Source organism: Taudactylus pleione, unplaced genomic scaffold (assembly GCF_031769625.1).
Source record: "Taudactylus pleione unplaced genomic scaffold, aTauple2 ptg000497l, whole genome shotgun sequence".
NCBI lineage: Eukaryota > Metazoa > Chordata > Amphibia > Anura > Myobatrachidae > Taudactylus > Taudactylus pleione.
Genome location: NW_028284899.1, coordinates 3311133 through 3325812, shown reverse-complemented (window position 1 = coordinate 3325812; position 14680 = coordinate 3311133). Strand labels below are relative to the sequence as shown.

The 14680-nt window shown below is 43.1% G+C and overlaps 1 protein-coding gene across 4 annotated transcripts in view; it reads right to left on the bottom strand.

The window, feature by feature from the left end:
• Nucleotides 1-750: 750 nt before the first annotated feature.
• Nucleotides 751-14680, bottom strand: part of LOC148502450 (uncharacterized) — an 87882-nt gene continuing 73952 nt past the window's right edge. For all 4 annotated transcript variants that reach the window (XM_088449880.1, XM_088449882.1, XM_088449881.1 and 1 more), the window contains 4 exons: nucleotides 9939-10010; nucleotides 6768-6865; nucleotides 6321-6438; nucleotides 751-5192 (listed from right to left, as the gene is read on the bottom strand). In XM_088449880.1, coding sequence (XP_088306006.1) covers nucleotides 4756-5192; nucleotides 6321-6438; nucleotides 6768-6865; nucleotides 9939-10010 — 725 coding nt within the window. In that variant the 3' untranslated portion in view covers nucleotides 751-4755. The remainder of the gene's footprint in view (nucleotides 5193-6320; nucleotides 6439-6767; nucleotides 6866-9938; nucleotides 10011-14680) is intronic.

Below are 14680 nucleotides of genomic sequence, written 5' to 3'. Positions count from 1 at the left end.
GCCGGTTAAAAAGCTCAAGCAGATGATGTACATAAAATTGAATGTTTTTTATACAATTCCAGGGGGACCCCATGTAATCCTGAAGCTTTGCTCCCTGGAAATGAGCGAATGGCTACATCTATCTCCTCTACAGTCAATGGGGAGTCTAAATAGTCTTTTGATTAATTTGGCAGAATGGGGAGACCAATGACTGCAAGATAGGCACGTAGTTCCTGCATGCTACATAGCAATCGAGAACTATAGAAATGTTTGCAAAACCAGACAAATTCCGTCGCAATGTCCAGAGTCTGCACATAAGTGCTACCATCAGCACCAGTGATCTCCGCCACTGTCACAGAGAGGCACCCGTTAAATAACTCCCCGGTCTATCCCGTTGCGTACCGTGAATGTGCATTAAATTGTGCTTAATCTGCGATTTATACTAATACCTCTGTGACACAAATACTAACTATAAGTGACAGCATAGCGAGCAAGATACTAATTTCAGGAAAAAGTATGAGCGCTTGGGAATCAATACCCGTGGTAAATGGCGCCATGCATCGTTCGTGCCATATGGCACAAATATTGGTTGTTAGAACACATTGGTACATTCAGATACAGATTAGCCCAGGCCTGGCCAACCTGTGGCTCTCCAGCTGTTGTGAAACTACAAGTCCCAGCATGCCCTGCCACAGTTTTGCTATTAGGAAATCCTTAAACAGTGTCAGGGCACACTGGGATGTGTAGTTTCACAACAGCTGGAGAGCCTCAGGTTGGCCAGGCCTGGATTAGCCCCTTAGAGTGTGAACAAACGGACTCATACAAACCAAAAGGGGAAAAATACATGCTGTGAGTTTGTACCAACAAGTTTGTAAATTTTGCTTTCATTCAAATCTATATTTACTATACATTGAGCAACAGGCCAAGCGTACAGTCATATTTATGTTACTCCGCGGGCATTGTAGTGTTACATGTGGTTTAGTCACAGTGGATAATGCTGAAATGTGTCTTTTTACTCAAAGCCATTAGCTCAGCCAAGAAGTCATCCAAGCTAGTGTCTCTCTAAAGGGTCTTGTTTTCCACCAGGACGAGCTTTGCTACAACTGGTTCATGACATTTTTCCCAAGGTGATAAGCTCCCCCCACAAACACAATCCGAGTACATTAAGGTGTATTTCCATAACAGAGAAGGAGGCAGCCCTGCACAGAGAAGCCTGCCATAAACCGTGATAGATGCTGTTGCCATACACTGATAATTTAGGTCGCCAGCAGGGGCGTATTAAGAGAGGGGGCCCATGTTAATTACTCGTCCGGGGCCCCCTCCTCTCTCCCCGGCAGTCAGCAGCAGACTGACGCGTCTGACCATTGACCGCAGCATCAGTAGACTCTAGGCACTAGAGTGTGCCCAAAGCCTACTGCGCATGCGCAGGTCACTAGGGAAATGGAGCAGCCGACAATTTTCCGGCGATTTCCTCACTGCGTACACACAAAACGCCGGTAAAATGGCCACGGCAGCCATTTTCCGGCATTTTATGCAGGGCTGAGACACCAGACACGGGACCTCGGAGAGGTATTAGATAATATGGGTGCAGAGTGTCCGGTGCGGGCCCCCCCATGACCCATAATATTACCCACACCCTGCACCCAATATAGAAACGCCCCTGGTCACCAGCATTCGTTGCTTCCGATTGGATGATTGTGGATTCACCCCTCAGACTGATGCATCATTCATTGCTCGTGCCCAGTGCTATTTTTCAGCAGGAACTCAGTTCCTGAACCTCTCATTAACTATGACACAACGTCCTTGGCCAAAGTGTATTCTCCATATGGTAAGTTTTATTTTAAAGGCCCTTTTCAGTGCCTTCTTTTCTAAATACTAATACACACACACACACATATTTGTATTTATAGCTCCACCCACATTTCCTGAACCTATTTCTCCAGATAAATAGCCCTGCTCCTGTCTATATTATATGTATTAGTTGGCGTATGTTAGCAGAACTTTTTAGCTACTTTCATTAACACAAGTAGGAAGATGGCCCCAACTTTTAAGTTTTTATTTTTTTCTTCCTTATGGGCTGTTCTCTATTAATGACACATGTTGAATACCAGCAGCCTAGGGGGGACTGCAGAAGATATCTCCTATACCTGCAGCAGCACCCCTTAGTTATATTGTCCCAATGCTTCAAAATACGGCAACCTTCTGAAAACAGCCACTTTCAAAGGACTGGCCACGTGTTTGTTTTTTTTTATAAATAGGCCCCATTGTGACAATTCTCTCGCACTTCAGTCCCCACCAATTGGGCAGCTATCATGCTGCTTCCACTTGTCCAGTACTGTACTGTGAATGTCAGTTCTACTGTACCACTGTGTTTGTTACCTTGGAGAAGGAACCACTGTGTGATGTCAGAAACTAGACTGAACCCTGTCAGTGCATTGCATATTAATTCTATTTGCCAGCCAGAGATGCTGAGGAGCTCTATGAAGGATGGAGAGATGAGATCCAGTTGGGAGCAGGGTTTACTTTCTTTATGCTCGGCACGCTCTATCACTTCTCAAATGTTACACAGTTGCTTTGCTCCAATCTCTCATGGTCGCCTTGTGTACTGTTACATTACAAACAAGGTCTTGTTTCCATAGTGCTGAGGCGAGCATGCCCAGTAGGGTTAGATGATTTATGAGAGATTGGGGTTTTGGTTCGCGTGAGTGTAATGTAACAGATTCCGGTCGAGTCACTCCTGCAGCTCAATAGTAGTAAGTGGGGCACCCAGAGCATAAACTGGTAAGTCCATGTGGTCCCCATATCAAATGCAGAACAGCCCAACATCAGTGTATGCCGGTTACAGATTCAGGGCTGATTAATGCAATGCAAGCTCTGTCAGACAGGTCCATTTAGAACTGCTTTATAATGCTTTGCTGTCCCGTTCCTATATAAAGATTCCCAGATATGCCCCGAGGGGCTACGGTAGTGATGGGTTAGGAGGACATTCATACTCACGTGTTTTCCTTAGCATCTGTCACACATTATGTACACCTTTTTGCAATGTTTGTATTGTTGATTTTATGCAATTACAGAAACAGTGGTTTATGATTTTGTTAAAAATACAAAAAAAGTTTGGACTTTAGCCATTAGATGGCAGTAGAGTCACATTTAAACACACACGGGAACATCATAAAAAAATGACTTACATTTATTTAAATTGAATTGATGAGAAACTTTTAAGTCACAGTGGGGCTGGTGAAGATTTGCACTGAAGGCCACTTTGTCGGCTGGATTTTGCACTACATGCTCCATTCGAGACCTTTTTTTTTTTTAGGTACCGTCACATTATCTGAATGACAACAGCAGCACAGAATATTTCAGCAGATGGCTGCCCTGAACTTCGTCTCCTGTCCACGTGATTGTGATTATACCAAGCGCAACATCATGATGAGAGAGGAGTGAAGGAAGTTACGGAGCAAGAGTTGTCTATTGGCAGGAACAGGGGGCTCCAGCCGCAAGGAAGTGATGTCAGGCTCATGTCACACAGATGCAGAAAGATTGTGGCGCAGATCCAGACGCATCATGCAGATTTCAGAATGTGACGCGTGTGCCAAAGAAATGGGTGACTGCACATGCACGAGATCAGCCATATGTTTGTTTACGGACGGGGACCCTTCCCCTCTCGTGGGCGTATAAGCCGAATTCTTGCCCGATCGCAGCATGCGGACGCAGATGGTACATCAGCAGGATCTTTTTAACCCAGCATGAGGCTGGGGTAAGTCCCAAAACTAACTATGACGTCTGGAGACGTAAGATCAGTGGGCGGGATGCACTTCCACAGACAGTCGTACAGATTTCTAGTATATAAAGGTGGATCTCGCATTAGCATAAACTAGAAAGCAGGCTGACGCGCTTGTACGGAAATACGGATGCAGATGTGTCCGACCCGGAATCAGTCCCAAAGTAACATTTCCATTGGTCTTCTGCATAGAATATCCTCAGTGGTGCGGCTAGGACTAAAGGCCCCTACACACTAGACAATATTTTGATTGATTTGGCCAATTCGAATGCATCGGAATGACAAATCGTTCAATATCGTCGTGTGTACGGAATATGCGCACTCCTGCAACGTCGTTTGTCACATTTCAAATCTTTTTTACATGCAGGAAGATCTGTCAATCTCGTTAACAATTCCCCTCAGATCGTGCAGTGTGTGCGCTCTATAGAACGACCAAATGATATGATTATATTATATAGTTAATGATCTAACCACCAAACGATGCAAGATAAACGACATGTTAGATTGCACAGTGTGTATGCACTAGATCGTTTGCCCGGGAGTTCAAGGGAAATCGTTAACGACATTGCATCATCTGCAAGTCTTCTAGTGCACAGGTTCTCAAACTCGGTCCTCTGGACCCCCAACAATGCACGTTTTCCAGGTCTTCTCACAGAATCGCAAGTGAAATAATTAGCTCCACCTGTGGATCTTTTAAAATGTGCCAGTGAGTAATGACTACACCTGTGCACCTGGGAAACGTGACCTGTGTGGGGTCCTGAGGACAGAGTTTGAGAACCTCTGGTCTAGTGTGTACCTAGCATACTTAGACTGCTAAAGATCTCCAGGTCAACACCCAAAATCAGGGTGCCACATGTAGATGCTCTGATCAATAACTTAGTTCACACAAACAACAGGTCAAACTATAAAACAAATGTGTGTGGATATCATTACCCACTAAATTCCCAAATGCCTCACCGCATAGGTTACACCGTCAGCACTGATATTCAGCCTATCTAAAAATCTTTATCTTTACATTTCACCGCGTGGGCAAGTTTTTTATGTGCTGAGAGACTTGAGTTCTGGGTAAAACTTTTACCACACTCAGAACAGGAAAATGGCTTCTCCCCAGTGTGGAACCGGCGGTGCCTGCGGATACCTGAACGATTGCGGTAACTTTTCCCACACTCAGAGCAAGAAAATGGCTTCTCTCCTGTGTGACTTCGCTGATGGACAACAAGACAAGACTTTCTGTAAAAGGATTTTCCACAGAGAGAGCACTCAAATGGTCTGTGCCACTTATGTTTCCTCCGATGACTAAGAAGATCGGTATTGCCATCAAAACTTTTCCCTCCATTCAGTGATCTCCTGTAGGTATGACGACCAAGGGTTACTATGAACTGCACACTCCCAGTCACTTCTGCAACTTGCTGGAGTTCCTCCATTTTGTGATCTGTGAAGTGATGAGAGACAAGATGGCAACAGCTATTCTTATTCATGCAAACATCTGTTGAATGCAAATAAGGTCCACAGAGAGGCCTGAAATTAGTATCGCAACTCTCCTCTGGTGCTGCAGATAGATTAGGATAAATGGGAAGAAAGTAATATAGGGAGCAACTCATCTTGGGCTGCTATTCTGACAGAAATAGTCAGATAATTGTCATGGTAATGGAATTACTTTAAAGGGAGATACACAAAATTGGTAAAGAAAATCTCTGTAAATCGCTATACTGAAATGAGAAATTTAATCTAACAGATGCAGTGGCGTCACGGTGTCACCAGGTACGGGGAGGGACGTTTGCCGGCGAAAAGGGGGCGTGGACTTGTGGGCAGGGCTACACAGGCAGGGGCGTGGCCTCGAGGCCCGAACCCCCGTGGTCCCATCACCGTGCTTATTATTGGGGGGCAGGGGGGTTGCCGGAGATGCGGACTGCCCTGTGTGCAGTGCCGGCTGGCTCTCTCACAGTCTCAGGAGCAGAGTGCTGCATTTAATTATACAGTGCAGCACCCGGCTTCTGTCACTGAGAGGGAGTCTGTACTTTGGTGTCACCACTCAGCGGGTGACACCCGGGTGCGGCCCGCACCTCGAGCACCCACCTTGTGATGCCACTGAACAGATGCAATCTCAACACATCTGATCTTGATGCAGAATCACGACATTAGAGGGCACCAAATAATAATCCAGAAAAGTTGTATTCTTGCTACCAGGCATTTTTTGCTTTTACCAAAGTTTTCAGAGTGTGTGTGGGAGAAAAACTGGTCAGATCTCTGGGCTGGTAACACACAGTGACATGATGTGAGGAGGGAGAGCAGGAGTATAATAGGGGCTGATGGCTCCTGATGTATGAGATACACCAGAGAGTGTGGGGAGGATATTGGTCAGATCTCTGGGCTGGTAACACACAGTGACATGATGTGAAGAGTAGATTGGGGTCTACCAGGGGGCTCATGGCTCCTGACTCCCCTATTGGCCAAATATATTTCCTCATTAGTCTGTTGGTATACAGAAAGCTGTAGAATATAATGTTATTTAACAAGAAGAATATGTGAATATTTCCTGTATTTAGCAATTATTACTCACCTGTGCCGATATTGGTAGTAATTTCCTCCTCCTTACACTGCAGTTCATCTGGTATATACATCTCTTCTCCAACAACTGGTGATATAACCTCAACTTTGACCTTGCTCAGGTCTTTGCCCTAAAAACACATGCAAAATAACAGGAAAATATCTGATTTAAAAGTTAACAATTTTTTGGACATGATTATGTCAAAATGTACAAATTGTGGTCATATATATCCCTGTAAATATTATATGTATATACGGTGAATTTCCAGGTCATAACATCAGTGCTCCTCAGGAAAGTGTGTATATTTTTACCCTCTACTGTAAACTATTTTGAATATTAGGACTCACAGCAGAGTTCTGACACATATTTGAAGCCACAAAGACACATAACTCTTTAGTGACTTCTAATATTCCTATAAGTTACAGTAGGGAGCACGTTAGCCCATCATATTACACCTACCTGATAGTCCTTTGGTATATGGTGATCATCCTCTGTACAATCCTGTGAATAAAGAGGACTAGGACATCTCTCTGGTGCATTTTTGTTACTGGATCCATCTGTAAGGAACACACAGAGTAATTTATATTGCTTATATAGAGGGATATACTTGAGCAAGTCCTACTCCAAAGGGGGCGATCTCTGGATGGTTTAGGTCCTCATGAAGTGAGGTAACCCTCAACAGTAACAGATTTTCAGACATTATGCATCCATGTGATAGATAGATAGATAGATAGATAGATAGATAGATAGATAGATAGATAGATAGATAGGATACTATCTATGTATGGTCCTATCTAACATTGGCAGTGTAGATTGGTAAGTGTTGTGGAGAGCGTGGGTAAAGGGAGTTTCTGGGGCAGGGAGGAGCTGAAGAAAAAGAAAAGTAGATTGTGTTCAGAGAGCGTAAGTAGTTATAGGGATGTACAGCAGGTAAAATAAGTATTGAACACATCAACATTTTTCTCAGTAAATATGTACTATATAATGGGGCTATTGTAATGAAATTTTCACCAAATGTCAGCAACAACCCATGCAATCCACACATGCAAAGAAATCAAACCATAGATGTCCATACATTAAGTTATGTGTAATAATGTGAAATGACACAGGGAAAAAGTATTGAACACGTGTAGAAAGGGAGGTGCAAAAAGGCATGAAAAGCCAAGACACCAGCTGAAATCTATCAGTAATTAGAAAGCAATCCTGCCCCTTGTCAGTGCAAATTAATATAAGATGGTCCAGTCCCAACTGATGGCCTATAAAAAGGTGTCTCATTACCAAGGTGTCACACAAGAAACATCTCATGATGGGTAAAAGCAAAGAGACCATTACAACCTTATTTGTTGCAAAACACACTGATGGCATTGGTTACAGAAGGATTTCTAAACTTCTGAATGTTCCAGTGAGTACCGTTTGGGCCATAATCCGAAGTGGAAAGAACATAATTTCACCATAAACCGGCCACGACCAGTTGCTCCTTGCAAGATTTCTGAGAGAAGTGAAAATAATTATCAGAAGTGTTGTCCAAGAGAGAAGGACCACTTGTGGAGAGCTTCAGAAAGACCAGGTACAATTGTTTCAAAGAAAACAAGTAATGCACTCAACCGCCATGGCCTGTATGCACGCTCACCATGCAAGACTCCATTGCTAAAGAAAAAGCATGTTGAAGCTCGTTTAAAGTTTGCTGCACAACATTTGGACAAGTCTGGGCAATACTGGGAGAATATAGTGTGGTCAGATGAGAACAAAATGTAACTCTTTAGATGCTATTATACACAAGATGTTTGGAGGAGAAATGGCACTGCACATCACCCCAAAAACACCATACTGTACCAACAGTGACGTTTGGAGGTGGGAACATCATGGTGTGGGACTGTTTTTCAGCATACGGTATGGCATACTTCATGTGGTTGAAGGAAGGATGGATAAATGGAAAAATGTACCGAGACATTCTTGATAAAAATCTGCAGCCAACTACCATGTTGCTGAAGATGAAACGAGGGTGGACATTTCAGCAAGACAATGATTCCAAACACACAGCCAAGGACACTCACAACTGGTTTCAGAGAAAGAAAATAAAGCTGCTAGAATGGCCCCAGCCAATCACCTGACTTGAATCCAATTGAAAATCTATGGAAAGAACTAAAGATCAGAGTTCATAGAAGAGGCCACGGAACCTTCAAGAGTTGAAGACTGTTTGTGTGGAAGAATGGGCCAAAATCACACCTGAGCAATGCATGCGACTAGTTTCTCCAAATGGGAGGAATCTTGAAGCTGTCATTACCAACAAAGGCTTTTATACAAAGTATTAAATACATGTCAGTAAGTGTGTTCAATGCTTTTTCCATGTGTCATTTCACATTATTACACATAACTTAATTTATGGACATCTATGGTTTGATTTCTTTGCATGTGTGGATTGCATGGGTTGTTGCTGACATTTGGTGAAAATGTAATTACAATAGCTCCATTACACATATATTTACTGAGAAAAATGTTGATGTGTTCAATACTTATTTTACCTGCTGTATATATAATTGATATATATAATTCCATTACTTTCCATATGGTTCTTTCAGGTCCAGGGGATTTTAGCCAGTATTGAGCTTTCTCTGAGCTATTAGCTGGGATGTAAAAGGAAAAGGATCATTATCCCTCTGTCCATAACAGAGCACCACCAAATAACGTCAGTCGGGGGGGTCTATTCAGCATGATATAACTGACGTAAAAAATGCGGAAACACTCGTTTTCGCATTATTTAAGCTGTTGCCCTATTCAGCAATGTGTATATAGAGAAGATACCGTAATTATCTTCTCTGTATTTTCCTAATACGCAGAGTTCCGCACTGTGGGGATCAGCTATTGATCTCTACAGTGCTTTAATGCTTTTTGGCATTCAGCAAAGCAAAAACCCTTAAATCACTTGATAAACATTTCCTTTATATAATGCCATTTCAGAATGGCATTATATGAGGAAAATACTTAAATATACCGAAAACTGCAGGGACAGAGGGAAATTTTCCCATAAGTCCCTGCAGCATCTTGTAAGCCTTCCCAGTCTCCGTCCCTGCTTCCCGGTGATCGGCGGCAGGTAAGTCCACCTAGAGCCTTTTAAACCTGCCGAAATTGATTGACATCTGTATACAGGCTTTATACTAGCCTATATACATGTATATTTATGAGCTATTATATTTAACATTGATATATCAATGTTAAATATAATCGCACATAAATATACATGTATACAGGCTAGTATAAAGCCTGTATACACATGTCAATCAATTTTGGCAGGCTGGAGCTGTACTTACCCTGTCGGCGGTCACCGCAAGCAGGGACGGAGTCTGTTCCTGAGCGCATGACCGAGCATGCACAGAGGAACAAACAGAAGGGATTGTTTCCGGAATCCTGATAAGAATACCTTCTGTGACATCGCAGGGACAGCGTGTTACCGCAACCGCTGTCCCTGCAGAAAATATTGCTGAATAGCAGCCATATTTTATCATGATTGATAAAAACTCGTGACGATGTTGTCCGATAATATTCTGGGCAACATCGTCACTCTTGCTGAATAGAGCCCTCAGTGATTACAGCAGAATCTCTCTATAATACTAAGTTAAACTATCCTCTTACCCAGTGATCTCATGGCCTGATGATTCTCCATCACAATATCCTTGTAGAGATAGACAGTGACATCCTGACACCCTGTAGGAACATGATACACACAGAATGACACATAAAAGTAAATATGATCAGTATATGTTTACAAAAAAAACTATTTTGGGCACAATCCAATTACTTGCGAGTTCCCTTGTGGCGCGAATAAGTGTGGCTGTATGCTCCACTTACGGTACCCCGGGACTCGCAGATTTTCGTTTGCAGATGAATAGGGCTTCGTATAAGAAAATGTGTGAGCCCAGTGTGAGATTGGGCCACGAGCGGTGTGAATTGCGATGCCGTTGCTGGCGATTCTACTCCATTGGAGAGGAAACTCGCCCCCTTCGCGGCTAATTGGATTGAGCCCTGAAATTATCAGCAACCAATAGATCTGTCAACCCAGACCACAGCTCTAGACTACACAAAAGATACGTTTTTCTACAAAAGAAAAACATTTAACAAATCAGTGCTATAATCTATAGGTTACATTACATTATGTTCTCAGAATTACACCCCTCTCACGTACTAAGTTTATATATACTCATATGTGTCTATCGCATAAATGTAACTGTAAGGGAGACAATAAAACTTTGCTATACAGCCAGGTGGACTCTCACACACACCAAAACTAGAATTTGATTGGTTTAAATGTTTATGATCATTAGAAATTTGATTCAACCAGGCAGATTCTGTGTATTGGGGCTGGCCTGCTCCTGGTTTGTGTCCTAAAACTGCAAACTGTAGGTAGAAATGGCGATTGCAATAAACTAGAAGCAACAGTGGCCATAAACGTGAAGTCACACTAGATAATAATGGGGCTGAATTAGAGGTAAACCATAAATTGGGAGGCAACAGTGGTGACAACCTGCAAGTGAGAAAAACTGGAGCTAAAACTGGTAATAAAGCTTAGAATCACTTTTATCTCTGCTTTACTACTACATTAACCTCCACTTTATTATAGGGATGTGCAGGCTCGCATTAGTTCAGATTTTCCCGCCAAAAATCGGGTCTCAGAAAGAGGCAAAATGTCATCTTTCATGGACTTTTGTCCATGAAAGATGACGTTTTGCCTCTTTCCGAGACACGATTTTTGGCGGGGAAAATCCGAACTAATCCGAGCCTGCACATCCCTACTTTATTACCACATTTACCTACAGACTGTAAATAAGCCATCACAATCAATTAAATAAGACTAGAGTAATCAAGATGAACTTAACCAAACAATACAGGCGAGAGAGGTCGATATTTTGGTGCCGTCCACAGAGCAGATGTAACAGCCCAACAAAAGAACTGCATTATAAGCAGTGTGTAACATCTCATATGCTATCAAACATACCATTACATTACAATAATAGTGCATAATAAATGATGTACTGTACATTACAAACCAAACATAAATGATGCACTGTCAACTGTTAGAAAAATGACAGTTGGGAGCTGATTGGCTGAGAACCATTTATCATAAAAAGTGATATTTATCACTAGTTTTGAGTGATAAACTCGTTGATAAATGAGGCAAACTTTTTTTCTACTCCAGGTTCCGTTGTGCTTCGTATACAGACTCAGACGCTCAGACATACAAGTGTCACATATCAAATTAATCAGCACAGTCTCCTGTTGCATCGCATTGCTACTAAGATGCATTTCGAGTGAAAAGACGATCAGCGTGAGCAGAGTTGCATGGGACATAGTGGCTCACTCACACTGGACGTCTCGTGCCACATGGCGTTCTGAAGCTAGATGTTCTCCTAGACTACACTCCACAATCTCCTTAAATAAAATTATTTCAAATGTCAACCAAAAGTATGATAAGCAAGTAAAAAAAAACAAAAAAACAAGTTGATAAACACATTAGACCAGTGGTTCCCAAACTTTTTCGAATCACGGCGCCCCAGAGTATTAGCATTTTTTCCACGGCACAGGTGGGCCAAAAGTTTGTTATCGAGAAACTCAGGAAAAATTAAATGAGGTAAATTGTGATTACATGTCACCCTTAGGTTTATTTATGTTTTGGTTGACAGGGCTGCGCTTCTTTTTGTCCATATATTTTTGATTGGCAGCCATTAGCACTGGTTTTGCCTATCACACGGACTAAAAATAATTTTATTTGGTACATGACCACCAACCCAAGGCACCCCTGCAAGTGCCCTGAGGCACCCCAGAGAGCCACGTCACCCAGTTTGGGAACAAATGCATTAGACACTGAAAGCTTTAATTCATGTATTCCTAAACTCCTGCTTTTAGTGTTACCACCCAGCTGGGATTCCTGCAGACAGAAGTGAAATGAGAAGTTCAGTCTCGAGACTTGCTGGGCCAGGCCTCTCTGCTACTCCACTGACATATATTGGATCATGACTGAGGGGGGACTGTCATATAAGGGCCCCTGAGGCATAAGAGGGGGCAGGCTGGGTGGGGGAGCTCTCAGGCATGGGAAGGGGCAGGCTGGGGGGGGGGCTCGCAGGCATGGGAAGGGGCAGGCTGGGTGGGGGAGCTCTCAGGCATGGGAAGGGGCAGGCTGGGGGGGGGGGCTCGCAGGCATGGGAAGGGGCAGGCTGGGGGGGGGCTCCCAGGCATGGGAAGGGGCAGGCTGGGGGGGCTCTCAGGCATAGAAGGGGGCAGGCTGGGGGGGCTCTCAGGCATGGGAAGGGGCAGGCTGGGGGGAGCTCTCAGGCATGGGAAGGGGCAGGTTGGGGGTGCTCTCAGGCATGGGAAGGAGCAGGCTGGGGGTGCTCTCAGGCATGCATGGGAAGGGGCAGGCTGGGGGTGCTCTCAGGCATGCATGGGAAGGGGCAGGTTGGGGGTGCTCTCAGGCATGGGAAGGGGCAGGCTGGGGGTGCTCTCAGGCATGCATGGGAAGGGGCAGGCTGGGGGGAGCTCTCAGGCATGGGAAGGGGCAGGCTGGGGGTGCTCTCAGGCATGGGAAGGGGCAGGCTGGGGGTGCTCTCAGGCATGCATACAAAGCAGCAGAGGGGGCTCCTCATTAGAGTGGTAACAAAACGAGCTGTAAGCTAACCAATAAAATAGTTTAAACCCTACTGTGGCTTTGTCCACGCCCCCTGTCCAGGTATCTGAAATTAAAAGCCGGTAACCCTACCTGCATTGGCTACTGCAATCTCTGACTTGGTGGGATGGATATCAGAAGCCGATGGTTAGCAACCATTGATACTTCTGATTCGATGGAAATACTTTTTCCATCGAATATTGGCTATTAAATGGTTGCCAGCAATTGGATGCAGCTTTCCGATGCCTGGCTGTTTTTGTTTTTCATCTGGAAGTGGTGTCTGCAGCTCAGATAAAGTGTGCAAAGCTATGACTGCTTCTTCACATGTGCAAAGTATAACTATTGCAATGGTTATACCATCGAATGATTGTGATGCAATGGCTAGTTGCCATTGCATCTCTGGATTTGATGTAGAAAGCCCGGCAACCATTCGATGCCTGGCTTCCGATGTCCATGCCTACAGCTTGGTCTTACTCTAATAACTGTTCAAACCTAACAATCTATTTTGAATGCAGAAATTAGACTAATCCTTTCATGAAAATGTTTTTCTTCTATTGCTGCTCTGCTTGTACCCACATCTTACACACAGAAAAAAGGAAAACAGGTATTCCTATGTAGGGCACACACAGATTGTATTTTTTACATAGACATATCTGAAATCTGGACGAAGTAAAAAAACGTAACTTTTATTAATTAATTTTAGAATCAGAGAAATATAAAAAAAAAAAATTTTTTTTTTTTTTTTTAAATTAAATTATGACTGTAAACTGTTGAGTATTTATAATAAAGTCTTAAATAGATTATTATTTTGTGAACCTTCATATTGTAAATAAAGCCTCAGCACATTTGGATAGACTTATTAAATTGTCACTGCCTGTGGTCTCTGTCATTCATAAGTCCAAATATATAATAAATGTTTAATAAATGTTGAAATTATGTTCAACCACCAGGGAGAGAGAATTATTTCATATCAATAGACTCTTATAAATTAGAACCACCAACCTTAAAATGTATATAATAATAATAGATTTTCTTCAGGTTATATCTGTGGGAGTCAATAATATAATTCTCTCCTTCCAGGTCATCAAATATTCTAATGGTAAAAGGACAGATTGCAATATCATAGACACTTTATAAAAACTGCTGCAAGATTTATGACATATGATAAGCAACAGTGCCACTATCTGTTATTAGCCAAAAGTTTGTTATTAGGACCAGTATACTATTTTGGAAAAATTTGTAACACACTAGAGCAATTCAATCATCTTATTTTTGCTCTTATATAATGTTGTCAGTAAACAAATATACTGTATATCATAAGTGAGTATATGTTGACACACTCAACTTTCATATATGGGGAGCTACATCAGATGTCACTAACCATACTTATTACTCTTAAGCAGTGTTGATTTTCAACAGACAATGTTCTATCACTTGTCTCATTCACATGAACATATGACCTCATCCAGACCCGCTCGCAAGCGGGTCGATGGTGAGGCCCTGCGCTCGCACTGCAAGCCCCGGAGCGAGTGACAAATGCACTCGCTCCGGGGGTCGCTGCAAAAGGGGCGGCTGTCGATGTTGATCGACAGCTTGCACCGTTTTGTAGGCGGGGTGGCCGAACAAACTGAGGCGTTCCGGAAGGAACGCCTGCCGTTTGTAGGCAGCCCTACTGACATCACCAGTGATGTTAGTAGGAAGCTTCCTGCTCTGTTAG